Source organism: Mytilus galloprovincialis, chromosome 3 (genome assembly GCF_965363235.1).
Source record: "Mytilus galloprovincialis chromosome 3, xbMytGall1.hap1.1, whole genome shotgun sequence".
NCBI classification, from domain to species: domain Eukaryota; kingdom Metazoa; phylum Mollusca; class Bivalvia; order Mytilida; family Mytilidae; genus Mytilus; species Mytilus galloprovincialis.
The window spans coordinates 14,896,108-14,913,242 of record NC_134840.1 but is presented as its reverse complement, the minus strand read 5'-3'; the positions used below and the strand labels follow the sequence as shown (position 1 = coordinate 14,913,242).

Sequence of the window (17,135 nt, the reverse complement as noted above, 5' to 3'; positions counted from 1 at the left end):
TTACTTGAAAACGTGGATTTTTATTTTAAGGTCCCACATACATAGAAAATCGACCCTTGGACTGTGGAGTTAAATATTTTCACTTATCTCCATGTGTCCAATGCAGGGACTCGAACATAATCATTATGGTAACCTAAGAAAATTGGTATTCATGAAAAAATGAAACCATGGTATTTGATACATTCTATTTCTTATAATGAATTACACAAGCGATGCATTGGTGCATTTTTCAATAGATAAAAGAGGACTGTTAGTGTCCTTATTACAAATTTCATCATTAAAATGAACACAAGTGCACTTGCTAGTTGACCAGTATGTTGATAGTGAACAGGATTGAGAAACCAGTTGTCCATTTGAACATTGGTAAAACTGAGTACAGTCATTTTTGTCTGGAAAGTATGCTTCACCTTGTGCATCATCCTTGCAATCAGGAACGCAATCTATAAAACAGAAAATGTGGATGTAATAGACAATTTGTCTTTCTAACTGTCTAAGACATGCATATTAATATATCGAAAATAAAGGATTAATATTGTAGAATTTAGCATGACAAACAAAAACTTACTTTATCCCGAATCATTCATACATCAAGCTAATTTGAATTATTAACTTTAATCTTATATTGCTCTGAGTCCGGCGGCTTTGTGAATAATTGTGCACATCCTGTTACAAGCATGAAATTTGGCATAGACCTTCCTCAACTATTACTCTTTTATTTCAGATAGGGAGGCATTTGAAAAAAATGTCTCACTTCCGGTAAAATCTAAAATGGCGGACGTCATACTTAAATCAGCCAAATATCGAAGGCTAGCGTGTATAAATGTGTTATTATCATGCTACTATTATAATATTTGGTACAGACCTTTGTTTTGTACTACTTTTGGATAAATTAAATAGATTAGATGTCTTCAGAAACCCCACTTCCGGCTAAAATCCAATATGGCGGACATTGTACTTAAATATGCTTATTTTTTAGGGAAGGTAATTGAAATGTGTTTTAACGTATTGATACTATAATTACATTGTGTATGATCCTTTCTTTGGTGTTTCTGATGGATACAATGTATAAGACATATGTCTTAAAACCCTTACTTCCGGAAGTATCCAAAATGGCGGACAGAGAAATATCAATTTTTTATTCAAATTTTCAACTTTTTTCAAAATGTAAAGAAAATGATTTTATTTTGTGCTGGTCATTAAACTTTTGGCTTTAAGTTATCCCCAAAACCACTTATTCTAGCATGTCGTAAATGCTAAGATACAAAGTTGACACTTCCGGTAAAAATATGACGTAAATTTCAAAGATGAGTCCTCAATCTATTTCTTCGATGTAGAGTTTTGGATAGATTGATTTAAACAAAATGAAATCACTATAGTACTAAAAAATATTTAAAATTACTACTATTTGGCCAAGAATACATGCTTATTCAGTCACCACCACATCCAAACAAGGCAGTGAACGGGAGACCCGATTTTATACATTAGAAATAACCGCGGCATCCTTTCTTACATCCATAATAAAATGATGAGGTCTCAGAAAGAGTTATTTTTAAAAGGGACCCTCTTTGTCCCTTCGCAATCCATTAGTGACAAGACTAGGTAGCATAAGAGTCAATCCTAAGCTCGTCTCACTAAACACCTGCATTATTATATTACACGTTTTACATGCTTGAAAAGACTAGAACAAGTCGTGGGAATAGCCTAACTTTAAATGAGTTTTCCCTTTTGTGCAAAAATTGACTTTCTTGCTTCATTAATCATGTTAGATCTGATAAGTTTGTGCGATCTTACAGTACAACCCCGGTGATTTAGGCTGATCAATCATCATTCTTTATGTTAAAGACACATCTTCAAATACCATCAATGTCTCCCACGCAGTCTTTTTTTCCATTTTCAAGCAAAGTGATCACTCATTGCCTAGTGCATTTGAAAGGCCATTGATAGATATTAATCCAAAGATTTTAGCCTCCCCAAATACAATCCATAGTTTGTCTGCCCCTATGTCCCGGAATATAGCGAAATAGTATTGACAGCATCATCAGTGACTGTTAATCATGACTCTTTTAAGTGCGTGTTTCACTGCATCAGACACATGCACCATGATTTACGTGTCAGTCTCTTTATGTGAACATGGTGCTTAAAATACATCACTTGGTTTATAAGATAGAATATCCTGAGCATTTGTTGCTACAACTACCATACTCATCAAAGATTCATCCACTCTTGTTACAGTCTCAAGGTATTCTATTAAGGTAAGGACATAATACCCAATCATCATACTCGTTAGAAAACACCTTGAAACTGTAACAACAGTGAATGTAGTGTTGGATGTGAACATAGACAATAATGGTGGAAGTTTGAAAGCTGCTTAAAGAAGCAAGGGCAACATTTAGGGGAAAGGGAATACACAGACGAACCCAGGATTAAAAACATCCTCAAAATTGGGAAAGTTTTCTGAGGGATGACGACAGAAAGAAAGAACTTTTAAGTTTTCATTCACAGAAGCTTGCTCAATACAATTTTGAGTACAAGGTAGTTGAAGCAACAAATGCTCTGGATGTTCAGTGTTATCCACCACTTGATGATGTTTCAAGTTTAGCACCATGTTTACACAAAGATACTGACACTATAGTCAAGATAGGTGTGTCTGATGCAGTGAAACATAGACTTAACTGAGTCATGACTCAAACAGTCGATACTGATGTCATGGCTGTTTCGCTATTCCGTGACATAGGGGCAGACAAACTTTGGTTTGCATTTTGAAGGGGAAAAGTATAAGATATATATCAATCAATGACCTTTCAAATGAACTAGGCATTAAAAGATAACACGTTTGCTGGAAAAGGAACTACGTTGGTGACATTAATGGAGTTTGAAGATGTGACTATAGCATTTAGAATGATGATTGACCAGCCAACATCACAATATGGATTTGATGTTAATGTCATTGAAAACGACACGTGGTTTTGTTGGAAGATCGACAAAAATAAGAAACAGATTTTATTTTATAGGTTAACAAGGCAAGAAAATATGTGTTTTTGCAGAATTCATGGATGTAAGAAACAATACCACAGTCTTTGTAAATGTTGGAAATCAGCTCTCCGATTGTGAATTACGGCCTACTGAGTATGCTGATTGGGTATTATGTCCTTACCTAAATCAAATACCTTGAAACTGAATTACGAGTGGATGAAGTCTTGGATGCGTATGGTAGTTAAAGCAACAAATGGTCAGGATATTCTATCTTATCCAACACGTAATGTATTTCAAGTTCAGCGTCAAGTTCACATTTAGAGGCAGACACAAATCATGGTGCATGTGTCTGATGCAGTGAAACACGCACTTGAACGAGTCATGATTCGAACAGTCGTTAATGATGATGCTGTCACTAAAAGAGGGACGAAAGATACCAAAGGGACAGTCAAACTCGTAAATCTAAACAAACAGACAACGCCATGGCTAAAAATTAAAAAAAACCAAACAGACAAACAATAGTACACATGACACAACATAGAAAACTAAAGAATAAACAACACGAACCCCACCAAAAACTAGTGGTGATCTCAGGTGCTCCGGAAGGGTAAGCAGATCCGCAGATCCTGCTCCACATGCGGCACTACTGTTTCGCTTTTACGTGACATAGGGGTAGACGAACTATGGATTGTGTTTGGGGGGGGGGGCAAAAGACTTTGGATTACTATCTATCAATGGCCTTCAAATGCACTAGGCAATGAGTGATCTGAGTGATCCGAAACACTTATTGTTATCCATGTCTTTACCTGTTGTGATATGGTTCTCTCTTTGCTTGAAAGGGGAAAAGACTATATGGGAGACATTGATAGCATTTGAAGAGGTGACTTTGACAAGAAGAATTATGATTAAGCAGACTAAATCACCGGGGTTTTACTGTAAGATCGCACAAACTTAACAGATGGGTATAACATGGTTAACGAAGCAAGAAAATAACTATTTGCGCAACAGGGACGGCTTTTTGAGGCTATTCCCTCAACTTGGTTTAGTTTATTCCAGCATGTAAATCATGCAATATACTTAGGTAGATGTTTAGGGAGACGAGCTTGGGATTGGCTCTTATGCTACCCACTCCAGGTGGGGACAAAGAGGATAACTTTTGAAAAACTCTTTTTGAGGCCTCATCATTTTGTCAAAAGCTTATACATTGTGGATGTAAGAAAGGATACCGCGGTCATATTTAATGTGGAAAATCGGGTATCCCGTGCACTGCGATGTGTGCATGTCATGGTGACTGTGATTAAACATGTATTCTTGGCCAAATAGTAATAATTCTAAATAATTTTTAGTACTATAGTGATTTCATTTTGTTTTAATCAATCTATCCAAAACTCTACATCGAAGAAATAGATTGAGGACTCATCTTTGAAATTTACGTCATATTTTTAACCGGAAGTGTCAATTTTATATCTAAATATTTACAACATGCTAGAATAAGTGGTTTTGAGGATAAATAAGCCAAAAGTTTAATGACCAGCACAAAATAAAATCATTTTCTTTAAATTTTGAAAAAAATGAAAATTTGAATAAAAAATTGATATTTCTATGTCCGCCATTTTGGATATTACCAGAAGTAAGGGTTTTAAGACATATGTCTTATGCATTGTATCCATCAGAAACACCAAAGAAGGGTTCATACACAATGTAATTATAGTAGCAATACGTTAAAACACATTTCAATTACCCTCCCTAAAAAATAAGCTTATTTAAGTACAATGTCAGCCATATTGGATTTCAACCGGAAATGGGGTTTCTGAAAACATCTAATCTATTAAATTTATCCAAAAGTAGTAAAAAAACAAAGGTCTGTACCAAATATTATGAGAGTAGCATGATAATAACACATTTTAACACGCTAGCCTTCGATATTGGGCTGATTTAAGTATGACGTCCGCCATTTTGGATTTTACCGGAAGTGAGACATTTTTTTCAAATGCCTCCCTATCTGAAATAAAAGAGTAATAGTTGAGGAAGGTCTATGCCAAATTTCATGCTTGTAACAGGATGTGCACAATTCGTCTGAAATATGCTTGTAGCCGCCGGACTAGAGTAACAAATGAAGCATATTCTGACATTTTGTCAGTTAATCGAGAAAAATGCAGGAATAAGACATAAAGGAATTGTTTTGGCCTTACTCTTCATCTTTTTTTGTCTGAAAAACTACATTATTTACTCCAAATTTAAAGTCCTAAGCGTGATCGATGTCAACAACTGAACTTGAAAACTAATTAGCTAAGAACGACCCTTTTAACATATTGTTGTGCAAGGTAATTGCGGGTACCTCATTTGAAGATGTTGAAAATAATCCAATGTAATACATACCACCTTCACATACAGGTATACCAGAAGTTGATGTCAGGTTTGCAGCAAGTTCCATATTCATCATCAGTGGAACACATGAGATCGTCTGATTTTCCGATAACTGCGATACATGAATGACCTCATCAGCTGAGACTGTGGTTCCACTGTTCTTATCAGTAAAGCTACATACATCTATGTCAGGTATCAAACGAGACGATCCTTTATCGTTTACGAACAAAGCTAAAGAGCTGGCCATGCAGGTTTTTTTCATTTCACAATGAACAAAAACTTTGTCATTCAGTCGAGTTACGCTTTGCTCTAGCTGTGGATCTGTAATGAAACATAAAATATAAAGATAATTCATAATGTCTTGCCTAACAGAATTCCAACACCACTTTTTTTTAAATTTCATATTAAAATCGTCGAGAGTGTTTAAGGTTTTAGGGCCATATTAAGTCCGCCTCCAGGTGTGGGATCTTCTCGCTGTGTTGAAGACCAATTGGTGATTTTGAGCTGTTTTTAACACTATGGTCGCGTTGTTGTCTCAAGATTGATATTCATTGTCAAGTCTTATAACCTTTTATCTGCAACAATTTTTGTATCCACCAATTTTTTTTTTATTAATTTAACAATCCACCAAATAAAAAACGCCAAAATTTTTCGAATACTTTGTTGCCCCTAAATCGGGAAATTTTACACCAACGAAATAACCCGCTATATGTTAATTACTGATTTTATGCATACCTTGGAAACGGATTTCAAATTCGAAGGATGTATCGTTTCCATCATCAGATTCTATAGTAATTTCGTAAATACCAATACTGTCACATGTTGCATTTTCCTTTATGAAACGCAATTGTTGGTCAGGTCTTGAAATGTTGAAGTTAACTATCCAATCTTCATTTTTTTGGGAAACGGTATCGGATGACACATTGATGGAAAAACTTGGAAGTGCACTGAAGTATTGTGATGACACCTGTTTCACCTGTATACCTGACGGGTTGCTAGTAAACTGTTGTGTATAAGGAATACATATTGGTTCCCCAACCGTTGCAGTAGATATATCATTTTCACATTTATCTAAAAAGGACAATGCTTTATTCATTATTCATTTTATTTATTGTTGTGATATAAATCAAGCTGTTTTTTTATACTCTGATCTATATATGACCTTTGACAACTTATGATACGGTATAGGGCTTGCTCATTGTTGAATTTAATGTTTGACGGTGACTTGTAATTGTTCCGATATTGGTCCATTGACCCATGTATAGTTGTATTATTGTCCAGCATGTCACATCTTTGTCATTTTAGATCATGAGACAACCCAAAACATAAGGAAGACTAGATCATAAATATATTGACCACATTCAGTTTTTAATCTGTTAAAGATAACCAAAAACAAAAGACACATTTCTGTAGGATGTTTCATAAAAATTTTCATATTGGGAGCATGACATTAAAATTTGTGCTCCTGGAACAAATCAGCAATTAACTAATGCATTACCTGAAATGTTTTTTAATTTCATGATTTAAATTTTTTTTTATATCCATGTTCCATTTTTCGTATACTTTTTGTGTTGATAATGTATGAGATTCAACAATTGTTTATCTTAACATGAGTTCTCTATTATATACAAAAATCAGAAAACCATCAAACTATTTTAAAGGAGCATAACGTTAGTTTTCTGTAAAACATGATAAACAAAACTTACCCACAAACAGAGATGGAGTAGGTGGATCATCTGGAGTCTCCTTTTTTGAACCTGCGACGTGAACAAATATTAAAAAAAGAGATAACATTTGCGAAATGGCTTTATAGATAAATAACATATGAAGAGAAAAGAAGAATGTATTGAGGACACGAATGCTCAAGCTAAAGCGGAAGGAGACCAATAAAAAAACAGTGGGCATACAAATACAAAAAAGTATTGCATAAGAACGATTGAAGTGATCGCAATGAAATATATCATGAAAATATAAGACGGCTAGACCATTTCAAAATGTATGACGTGATAATAAAATCAGGCGCATACTCAAGAAAACTAATGAAGGTGAACATAAAAGTGTTGTTAAACTGATTACAATAAGAGAAGCGATTTCCTAGGAAATGATGACCTTCAGTGCTTCAGCCAACATTTGAAACTAACAGAAAGCACAAACTCGATCTTTAAGTCATTTTAAAAATTTGCTGTAGATTTGCCTGTGTTTCCAAAAGTGCGAACAAGTACTATTCAATCAAACATTTTAGTCGAAAGGGTGGTCACAACGTTAAAGATTGATCAATCAGGACAAAGTCATTTATGTAACACAAGAAAAAACAATCAGATTTATCTCTGTTAGCATAACAAAAAAGTAATCTTGACTGATGTTCGGCTACACAATACATGTATGAGGGAGGGGTAACATAAACACTATTGAATATCTGTTGATCAGACCCTTACTTAACACTTCAGGTTTGTAAAAAGTTGCAATGTCTAGTTTAGTCTGCCAAATTGCTATTTTAATTCTGTATATAGAATCAATGAACCTTTTGAATACGAAAAGAAGCTATAAAATTTGACCTCTGTCGATTGTTTTGAATTCGGTCATGAAATGTCTACTTTATTTAAAAAGGATAGCGTAGGACATAAACTATAACCTATTGATACTGAATTATTTCTACTTATTACTTTATACTAATTTGTCTAATTTTATATCAAACTTACTAACATATCATTCGCTTTGTATTGACAATAAGACGACTTATTCTAAATGTATACATTTTATACTACATACCATATTCATTTTGGACAATCAATGCTGCTACAACGGATAAGCACGAACAAACAAAAATAATGATAAACCATTTCCTCCAATTGCATTTTTTCTAAAATAAAGAAAAGGAGCTTCGAAAATACCATAACAAAGACATTCATGCGAAATAATATATATAAGTATTTTCTTCGATTCTGAATTCGATGAATGTGTAAATAAAGATTTTGATGAGTACGCTTATCTTTCAAAGTGGAACACGTCATATAACGAACATGTATTCATGATTGGAAGATTATGTCCTTGCATTATAATGATATCGTACTGTGCTCCCATACGACCCAATTTACTACCTTATGAAAAACATTTCTCATATATGGTTTGTGTGAAGATAAAGGTAAACAGTTTTTTCTTTCCTTTGCAAGTATACCGATCATTTAAGGGGACCTTTTAGTTCTATCTCTTTTGAACGTTTAATAATCATGATATATGTGGAACGAAAAAGTAATCTAACAAAAATCAAATAGATTAATTAAACTATCCCAAACGAATACAATCTTTGTTCTACATGGTACTTCCTATTTTCGAATATATATTGTCTTTAGACAGTATAAAATATGACTTAGTAGAGAAATTGTTTTAAAAGATTTCATATCTTCAGGCAATAGACGTGACGTGTTTTTCAACAGACTACCGCCATTTCATTGGGAACCAATTGTGGCCAATTGTGTTCCAGAAGTGTATATATATCCCAATTGATACGATATTCCTGCGCTTGTTTTCCCTATCATGATTTCCTTGATAGAGGGTTGCTCGCAAGGAAGCTATTAAACGTAAAGATCCAAATGGTGAAGTTGAAATTATCCCTTCGAAAATTTTACGGACGCCATCACGAGTTGGTTGACATTATGATATCGGATATGTTTCTTACTTCGTAACTTCAATCCCCTACCCTTTTCATGAATATTACCTACCGATTTATACTATTTACCGGGTTTTGATAATATTAGCATCAAGATGGGTGCCACATGTGGAGCAGGATCTCCTTACCCTTCGGGAGCACCTGAGATCACCCCTAGTTTTTGGTGGGGTTCATGCTGGTCAGTCTTTACTTTTTTATGTTGTTTCTTTTGTACTGTTATTTGTGTGTTTGTCATTATTATAAGCCATGGTGCTGTCAATTTATTGTCGAATCTTTCGCCCCTCTTCAGGCAAGATGACGTTAGATGGCTTTGGGTATTCCTTTTAAGAATTTTTTTGACATATACCTTTTCAGGTATTTGAATTTATCTGCATCTTTTGACACTAAGTAGAATCCACTGTTAAAATATTTGATTGCTGAAGGTTATTTTTGAAGGATTTTACTATTCTTTTGAGTTCTCTTATTGTCGAACAAATCATCAAATGCGTTAAATATAAACACGCCTTTAACGTTTTAAATGTCAATACTCCGGATCAAAAACACCCTGGACGCACAAATTTTGACAGAAGATGGAAACAACTGGTCTTATCTATTTCTGAACTTAATAATACGTTATAGAATTTATCGAATATGCATATAATTTAATGTTTTGATTAGAAGAATGATATTGCATGTATTAAGAAACTGCTTTATCTGCAGCACCAGTGTTAGGTGTAGTTCACATTTCTATATTTGATATTCGGTTTTTACTTTGCAATGGTGTTTTCAGTTTGTTTCGACTTAAATGTTTCATCTGTATCATTGACTTATTTTTTAACTGATTTAATCATTTGAATGTAGGACATGAGTTTATTGAACCAAAAGCTCTCAAATCAAACCATTTAAATCTATGCAATTATAATCTTTAAATAAATTAAAAACCGAAAAACCAAAACAAAACTATGATCTTAAAAGGCAGGTTAGAAAAATTGTGAGGATTAAAATGTGCAGTTACTAGTGAAAAATGTTACCGAGTAAAATGAATCTGGTCTTATATAGTTTGAAGCTGATATAATTCTGATTGGTAATACATTAATTAGTTTGTTTGATTTATACTTATGTATATGACGTTACATGAACTTGTTATACTGACCTTACTTATAAATTTCTTAGAAAAGCAGTTATCTAATGATGACATATCTACTACGACGTTTATTGATTACAGACATTGAGTTACTCTTTACAGTGATACAATGGTATTATCTTCAAAATGGTGTTACTTTTGTTTTTAAAGTTTCGATCATAAAGTTTTATTTAACTTCTTTCGACAACGCATTATGAAAAATATTCCTTAACAATGTGCAACAAAACATACATTAGTAAACATCATATAAATTGTCAACTTCATTCAGAGAAACCAACTCGCGATAGCGTTCTATAAAATTTCAAATCTACATCTACATTGGTTCATACCCGTTAAAAATAACATACCTTTTTGCTTTCTAAATTCTGAAAAATAGATATATCATGTTATAATTGCGTTCGTCCCATTAATTTGTTCATTGAAAGTTTTGCAAATGCTTTTTCTCTCTCATCTTAATCGAATAGCGGTATTGACATATTTATGAAACACGTTTTGCCTATTAGTGAAGCGGCAAATGTTGAAAAAGTTGCTTAGTTAACGATTTAAAATTACCTAAATACCTCATGGAATTTTAAGGTCTTAAAATGTCTATCGATTATTCAGCTTTAGAAAAATGTTTGTCGTAAATATCAAATGTGGTAAAAATGACGTTAAAAATAGCCTTAACTGACGTTTCCCTATTTGCATCGAATACCCCACTACTGATTCGGTAGACAAATTGCATAAATAACCCGTTCTAAAAAATAATTTGTGAACGAAATTGGTAAATACAGTTATTCTTGAACTTCATACAATATAAGGGCATTTCCAAATAATCCTATACATATGTTAAGTACAATGCATCTGAAAATAGTTAAAAATAACACTGAAAAATCACCGTTCTTCACCTAGCATTATTTGCACGTGCAGTATAGGTGTATTTTAAAAGCACAACTGTAAAGCCGCCTTATGTTATTTTAATCGACCCGATTTACTTTTTGAAGTTAATTCGTAATAAGATAGAAAATTGGCTAAATATCTGCTTTTCATCAAGATTTCAAGTCCGAATATTTGTCACAGATTTATCGACATTGTTGTGGTTTCTAGTTATAGTTCCACATTCAGCGATTTAGTGAAGGTCATTGTAGTCATTTTCAAGCATATTTCTTGTTCGTTTTATAATTTCCGAAGCCTTGTGGTTAATTTATGTTGTTTGGTATTGTTGTTTATTCGTTTTTTGTTGAATTGAACTGGGAAGGTGAATATCATTGTTGGGTTTGTTTGGTTTTCCGGTGTGTTTGATTTGTTTTTTTATGCAATCAAATGGACAATTTAACCGTCTCTTTAAAAAAAGGAGAGTGGATGTTGGTGTTGACAAATTTATTATCTTTGATTCTGTTGTTGTAGAAATTTTAATAACACCAAAAGAATCTGGAAGAAAAAGTCTGATAAATGCTGCAGCAAAGAGACGTGATGATTTGTTCAGTTATTTGAATGAATTGTGCAATGAAACAGCAAGTGAAATACCCGTATTTAGGTATCATATGTTATGTTTAAAAGCTACATAAGTAAGCAGAATTTAAAATCAGGATCATGTTCCTTAGCTGAAAAAGAAACACCAGATATAAATTCCGATGTATCTATAATTCTTTGGTGCCTGAAATATTGATCACAATACATCAAAGTGTATTATTTGCAAAAAAAAATGTCTCATAAAAGGGTGAAAACATTACATACAATTTCTTCTGCTGAAAGGTTAGTCAATCTTAAAGATGCTGCTGTTAGAGCATGCGACGCTGAAATGATTAATCGAACAGAGCAATATAATTTGCTCAGTGTATCACGCAGCATGTCTGACCACATACTTGGCATATAAACCGAAACCCACTGATAAATCTGCGTATGATTTGGCATTTGAGAGAGTAGCTGAAATTATAGACAGAGACCTTATTCGTGACAAACAGTTTCTTGTATTGTCATCATTGTTAACAATGTACCAGTCTGTTTTACCTGATAAGTGACACGTTATTCCTCTAAGCTTAAGGCTTAACTTGAAAAGCACTACAGGGATGCCATTGTATTTTTTGCTCAATAAGGACACGATAGATCTAGCATTGTATGTTAGCGATATTTCCATTGGAGACGCTGTTAAAGCAGCGAATAAGATCTAAGCAGACTTTGAAATGCTTGAGATAAAAGCCTACTTAAGTACATGTAGCTCCACAAAAACTAACAAACAAACCGATATGCATGTACGTTATGAAGCAGCCTCAATATTAAGACAAAAAAATGAAAATGTTTCTATATCTTATTATTATCTTGCAAATGACGAAGTTTCGTTGAAAATTTCAGAAGCAATGGTGCCACCCTATTTGATAAGTTTTGTTACTTGGTTTATTGACAAAAAGTCTTTTGAAACATTTTCGTCATGCTCAATGGATAGTTCGTGATCTCGCAGAGTGCCTGGTGTAAAATTATAATAACATAACTACTCCACTTAGTCTGAATCTTGCAGTACAGTTGTATCATGAGTTCGGATCGGAGTCTGTAATTGAATATTTAAATGCACATGGTTTCGGTTTCAAGTATGACGAGGTTCGGAGGTTTTTGAAAAGTATAGCTGTAATAACAAAAATACAAGTTGGTTGTCATGTCCCATTCGGTATAGCTAACTGTGGTTCCTTATTCCAAGAAGGACAATATATAGATTAATACCGAAACGATTGAAGCTAAAAAATACATGTCTCTCGATGGCGCGTGCTATACTCCAAAATTTAGTTCTACATGGAACACTCGGATTTAGTATCAGACAACGGTTTAAACGGAAACAGGACAAATCATTAGCCTATGACGAAAACGTATCCTCGCTGATGCAGTGCCTTCCCTTTACAAAACCAAAAATATTATAAGAGGCGTCCGTCGCGACGCCAACATGCACTTAAACTTTTAAACACTTGCAAATATCCGATCGGCCAGACTCCAGATATGTTGTGGGTAATTCGTAGAATGATATGCAGAGAGGGATATGTCTTGCCAAATGAAGTGTCTAGTAATTGTACCGAACAACTTGTTCCATTTTGACAAATTTAGCCAACCAAAAATAATAATGGCTCCCAATGTGCTTTTGGTTGGAAAACGGTGCAAAATGACAAGTTAGAGCCAGATTTCTTTGAGGGACAAATGGCATCAGACTTTCTACAATTCTAATTCGTTCGTGTAAGGGGGAAAAGCATGCCAGGCAGCATGTGTTTGCAATAACCAGGGTCTTTCATGTTCTGATTTATGTTTTTGTCAAAATTTATGTAGTTGTAGCAATGTTCAGGCAGAATCAGTTGACATAGCTGATGACACAGATGAAATAACATGAAAATGTGGCTTGTTGTATTGTTAGGTAACTTTATTTTAATTTGCTATAATTTTTTCGACGATTCATTTGGTATGAAAATAATCTCATCATAGATACCAAAACGGTCATGTTGCAATGTTTGAATTGGTTCTACAACACGCTTGCACATATTGAGTAATATATCACTCCAATAACTATATTACATGAAAAAGTATATTGTATTGAGATAGTTTTTCGGATACTCTTTGGAAAACTTTTATCATAAAGTATTCAAGAAATGCTATTTGTCGAGGTCAAACATTAAGGTTATTCTATTACTGTTTTTATTACTGAGGCTTTATAATTTGTATACCGTGACTACTTTCAAAAAAGTTAAATAAAACGTTGTTCTGGCGTCATGTGCAAATATGAACAAGATTTTGTATGTACTAACGCATTTCAACATAAAACTATTCATATAATTTATTGAATAGATTATTAATTATGAAAAATATCAATGGTACTGTTTCTCCCGAAGAAAATAGGAATTTTTTAAGTTATGACCTTTGACCTTGGTTTTCGGTATAAATGTACCAGATTTTATATTTTATGACACATATTTTCAAAAACTTCACGATTTCAGCTTTCCAATGACCTATCAAAATCCCATGAGGTATTTAGGTAATTTAAATTTCTGAAATTGTCCTCTCCGCCGCTCCAATATATGGTGATATTGATTATTTCGATTAATGACTGAACTAACATAGCCTTGCTCAATATACCATATGAACTCGGTAGTATGTTTTCTGCCACAGGCGAAAATACAAACATTTTCCAAATTCCCCCTTGCTTTAATAGAAACCTGGACAAAACATATTTCTGTGGAATTATTACTTTATTATTCTGGTTTAACAACTAAAGTCAAATAGAATCATGACAAAATGCCAACGGAGATTGTTAATGTTATCCAATCCCCGTCATTTAAAACCAAATTTTTGAAATTTTGAAAGTCTTTTCGATTTAATCTCTGGAAAATATGATCTTTATATTGAAAATTTGCACACTGCAGTTATTCATAAATCATAAATAATCACAGCGCTTTTAAGATGATTTCTTCCACCTACCTTGGGTAAAAAAAGTTCAGACTAAAGCCGGGAAATAAAATTATTTTGTTTTCGTTATAGTGTCCTGTAGGGATCGTATATTTTTTTTTCGAGTGAATAACTTATTTGGTCTATAGTAATCAGATATATTTTCTAAAGGAACGAGACGAGAACGCTTGAAAATCTAAAGAACATGAACATCTGTGTAATTGCTATTGTATTACATTAACAGTTTTTGCCTCTGCACTTCAGAATAATATTGTTTTGATGGGAGATATACTATTGTACGGGTATTTATATTCTATAGTTTTCTCCATTTTTTTTTATAAAAGAGGACAGAGACACCTTAAAGACGTAATGGACAACTTGTCTATTTACCACATCTACATCAATATTACTTGACGATATAGTTATATAACTTCCTTGAAAAACTTAATTGAAGAATTTTGTCATACTTTTGTTTCAATGGAACAAACCAATATATCGTAATTTTGTGCAAAAACTAATATATAAAAATAAGGTTTTCATAAATGGTAAATTATTACTATAGAATTATAAATTTTGAGGTTCAAGACATAATCAAAAAGCAAAATTACTCACAGAACTGCTTTGAAAGGATACATTATCCGGAAATGGAGGCAAATACATATGGTCTGGAGAGTCAAATTCCTAAATAATAAAGTATCAAATGAAAACTAGCAGCTATCATATATAGAACAGCAAATTCGTACGTGCTATATGTGAATATTTATTTAGAAATAGTGCTACTAGGTACATATTACATTATTATAAACAAGGCGGAGAATACGTTGATGAAATTCGACTAATATGAAAAAAAAGAGATCGACAAGGAGAGACGCACAGTTCGTTTCCATAGGAATGACGACTGTTTGTTGAAAAAGTCTTTCTCTAAATTTGACAAAAGTATTGTTAATAAGAAAGTCCAGCTAACTGATAGCATGGTTGACCTTTTTGTTAACTTTAAAAGATAAGCCGTATGGTATCCCAAAGCAATAAATCTATATCATATGGTACCATTTTTATATTTATATTTACAACACTGTGATTAATTTCTTTTAGATGGAGTTTCTTTTAAACATTTGGAATTATTATACACATAGTTAAAACATCAAAAGTTTGGAAAGCATCAAGTATTCTTTTTTTGTTTTGAATCCACATGTGGCAACTACCACTAATTGTTGAAAATATTCCATACAAATAATAGTTTTTAGAAACTTTCCTTTATTAATAGACTTGTTCTATAAAACGAACCTGTTGCTGTTGAAAGAATTGCATATTACCCATAAGCATTCTGTTATTAAAATTAGGAGTATCCTAAAATAAGAAAAAAATAACCCATCAATCATTTCTAGTTTATAAAGAAAGTAATTCTTAATATAACTTAAAAAAAAACAGAACAGACGATCTCTGATGATATTTTTTTTATTGATTGTTATTTCAGAACGCTGAAACTATTGATGATGACATCAAACAATTAGTAATTCTTCTTTATTTGAAGGCACTGATGATTTCAATTGTACACGCTATTGTTGTTACAAAAAAACGCGATAAACATAATAAAGTAGGTTTTAAAGGAATATTGTACTATATCAACAGTTATATTCTTTTTTTAACCTCCTATACATTACTTGGAATGTCATTTGTTTAAAACAAACACATTGAGACCGCATTTATTTGGTCAGTGGCAGTGTTTTATTATAAGAAAAAGTTAGAAGTGGTGGTGTTACATCTCGTTCTTAAACAACATGACGTTTTAAGAAAAAAATAAAACGTTTCGCCCAGACAACCGATGACATGTTTAATTATAAAAGATTGAAAATGAATCATAAGCTAAAAAGATGCTATATATGGCTATTGGTTTCGTATGAAACAACAGAAACAGATATAAATATTGATGGTCGTTTTGATAGAACAATAGTCGGTAAAATAAATTCGATCAAAACAGATCCGATATGACTGATCTCGTATATTTTGTGTTTTGTCACTTGCGCACTGTGTTTGCTCGCATCCCACATGAACTTTACTGACCTGTACATATCGTTAATCTTATAATAAACTACAATTTGTTTATTATTCGAGACAACTACTTACCCCTAAATTTACGCTGTAACGGGTCATATACGAACGTTTAAAGTTTATTTAATGATATGGCTTAAAAATGGGAAATTAGTATTAACAAATAGATCGGCGAGACAAATAATGTACATTTATTATTGAATAATACAAGAATTCAGAAATAATATGTTTAAGCACTACCTTCTTCAGTCTGGACTCGAAATATTTACTATTTTTACATCGGTCAGAATTTCATATAGACACGGAATATACCATCGTGAAAAGACAATGCAAACCATTCTTAAGCATATGTAGTTTTTATTTCTTCCGTGGTTATTTGAGAATTATTTTTTCTCATTTCTTCAAGTAAATTCAAAATACATTTGACTGGTAATAATACACTCACTTTCATATTGGAAGGAACATGTATACCAGGCTGCAGCATAAACATGTTTGTTGTTGGGTCATCGTAATTCTAGAAGATATTGAACATGTTGAATATACACAAGTTTAATGATTTAT

The 17,135-nt window shown here is 32.9% G+C and overlaps 1 protein-coding gene across 1 annotated transcript in view; it reads right to left on the bottom strand.

Moving 5' to 3' along the window:
• Window positions 1-201: 201 nt before the first annotated feature.
• LOC143066215 (uncharacterized) overlaps window positions 202-17,135 on the bottom strand; it is a 61,953-nt gene continuing 45,019 nt past the window's right edge. The window contains exons 6-9 of the mRNA XM_076239214.1: window positions 7,047-7,145; window positions 6,076-6,411; window positions 5,353-5,661; window positions 202-440 (exon numbers count right to left, since the gene is read on the bottom strand). Of these exons, the coding sequence (XP_076095329.1) occupies window positions 202-440; window positions 5,353-5,661; window positions 6,076-6,411; window positions 7,047-7,145 (983 nt within the window). The remainder of the gene's footprint in view (window positions 441-5,352; window positions 5,662-6,075; window positions 6,412-7,046; window positions 7,146-17,135) is intronic.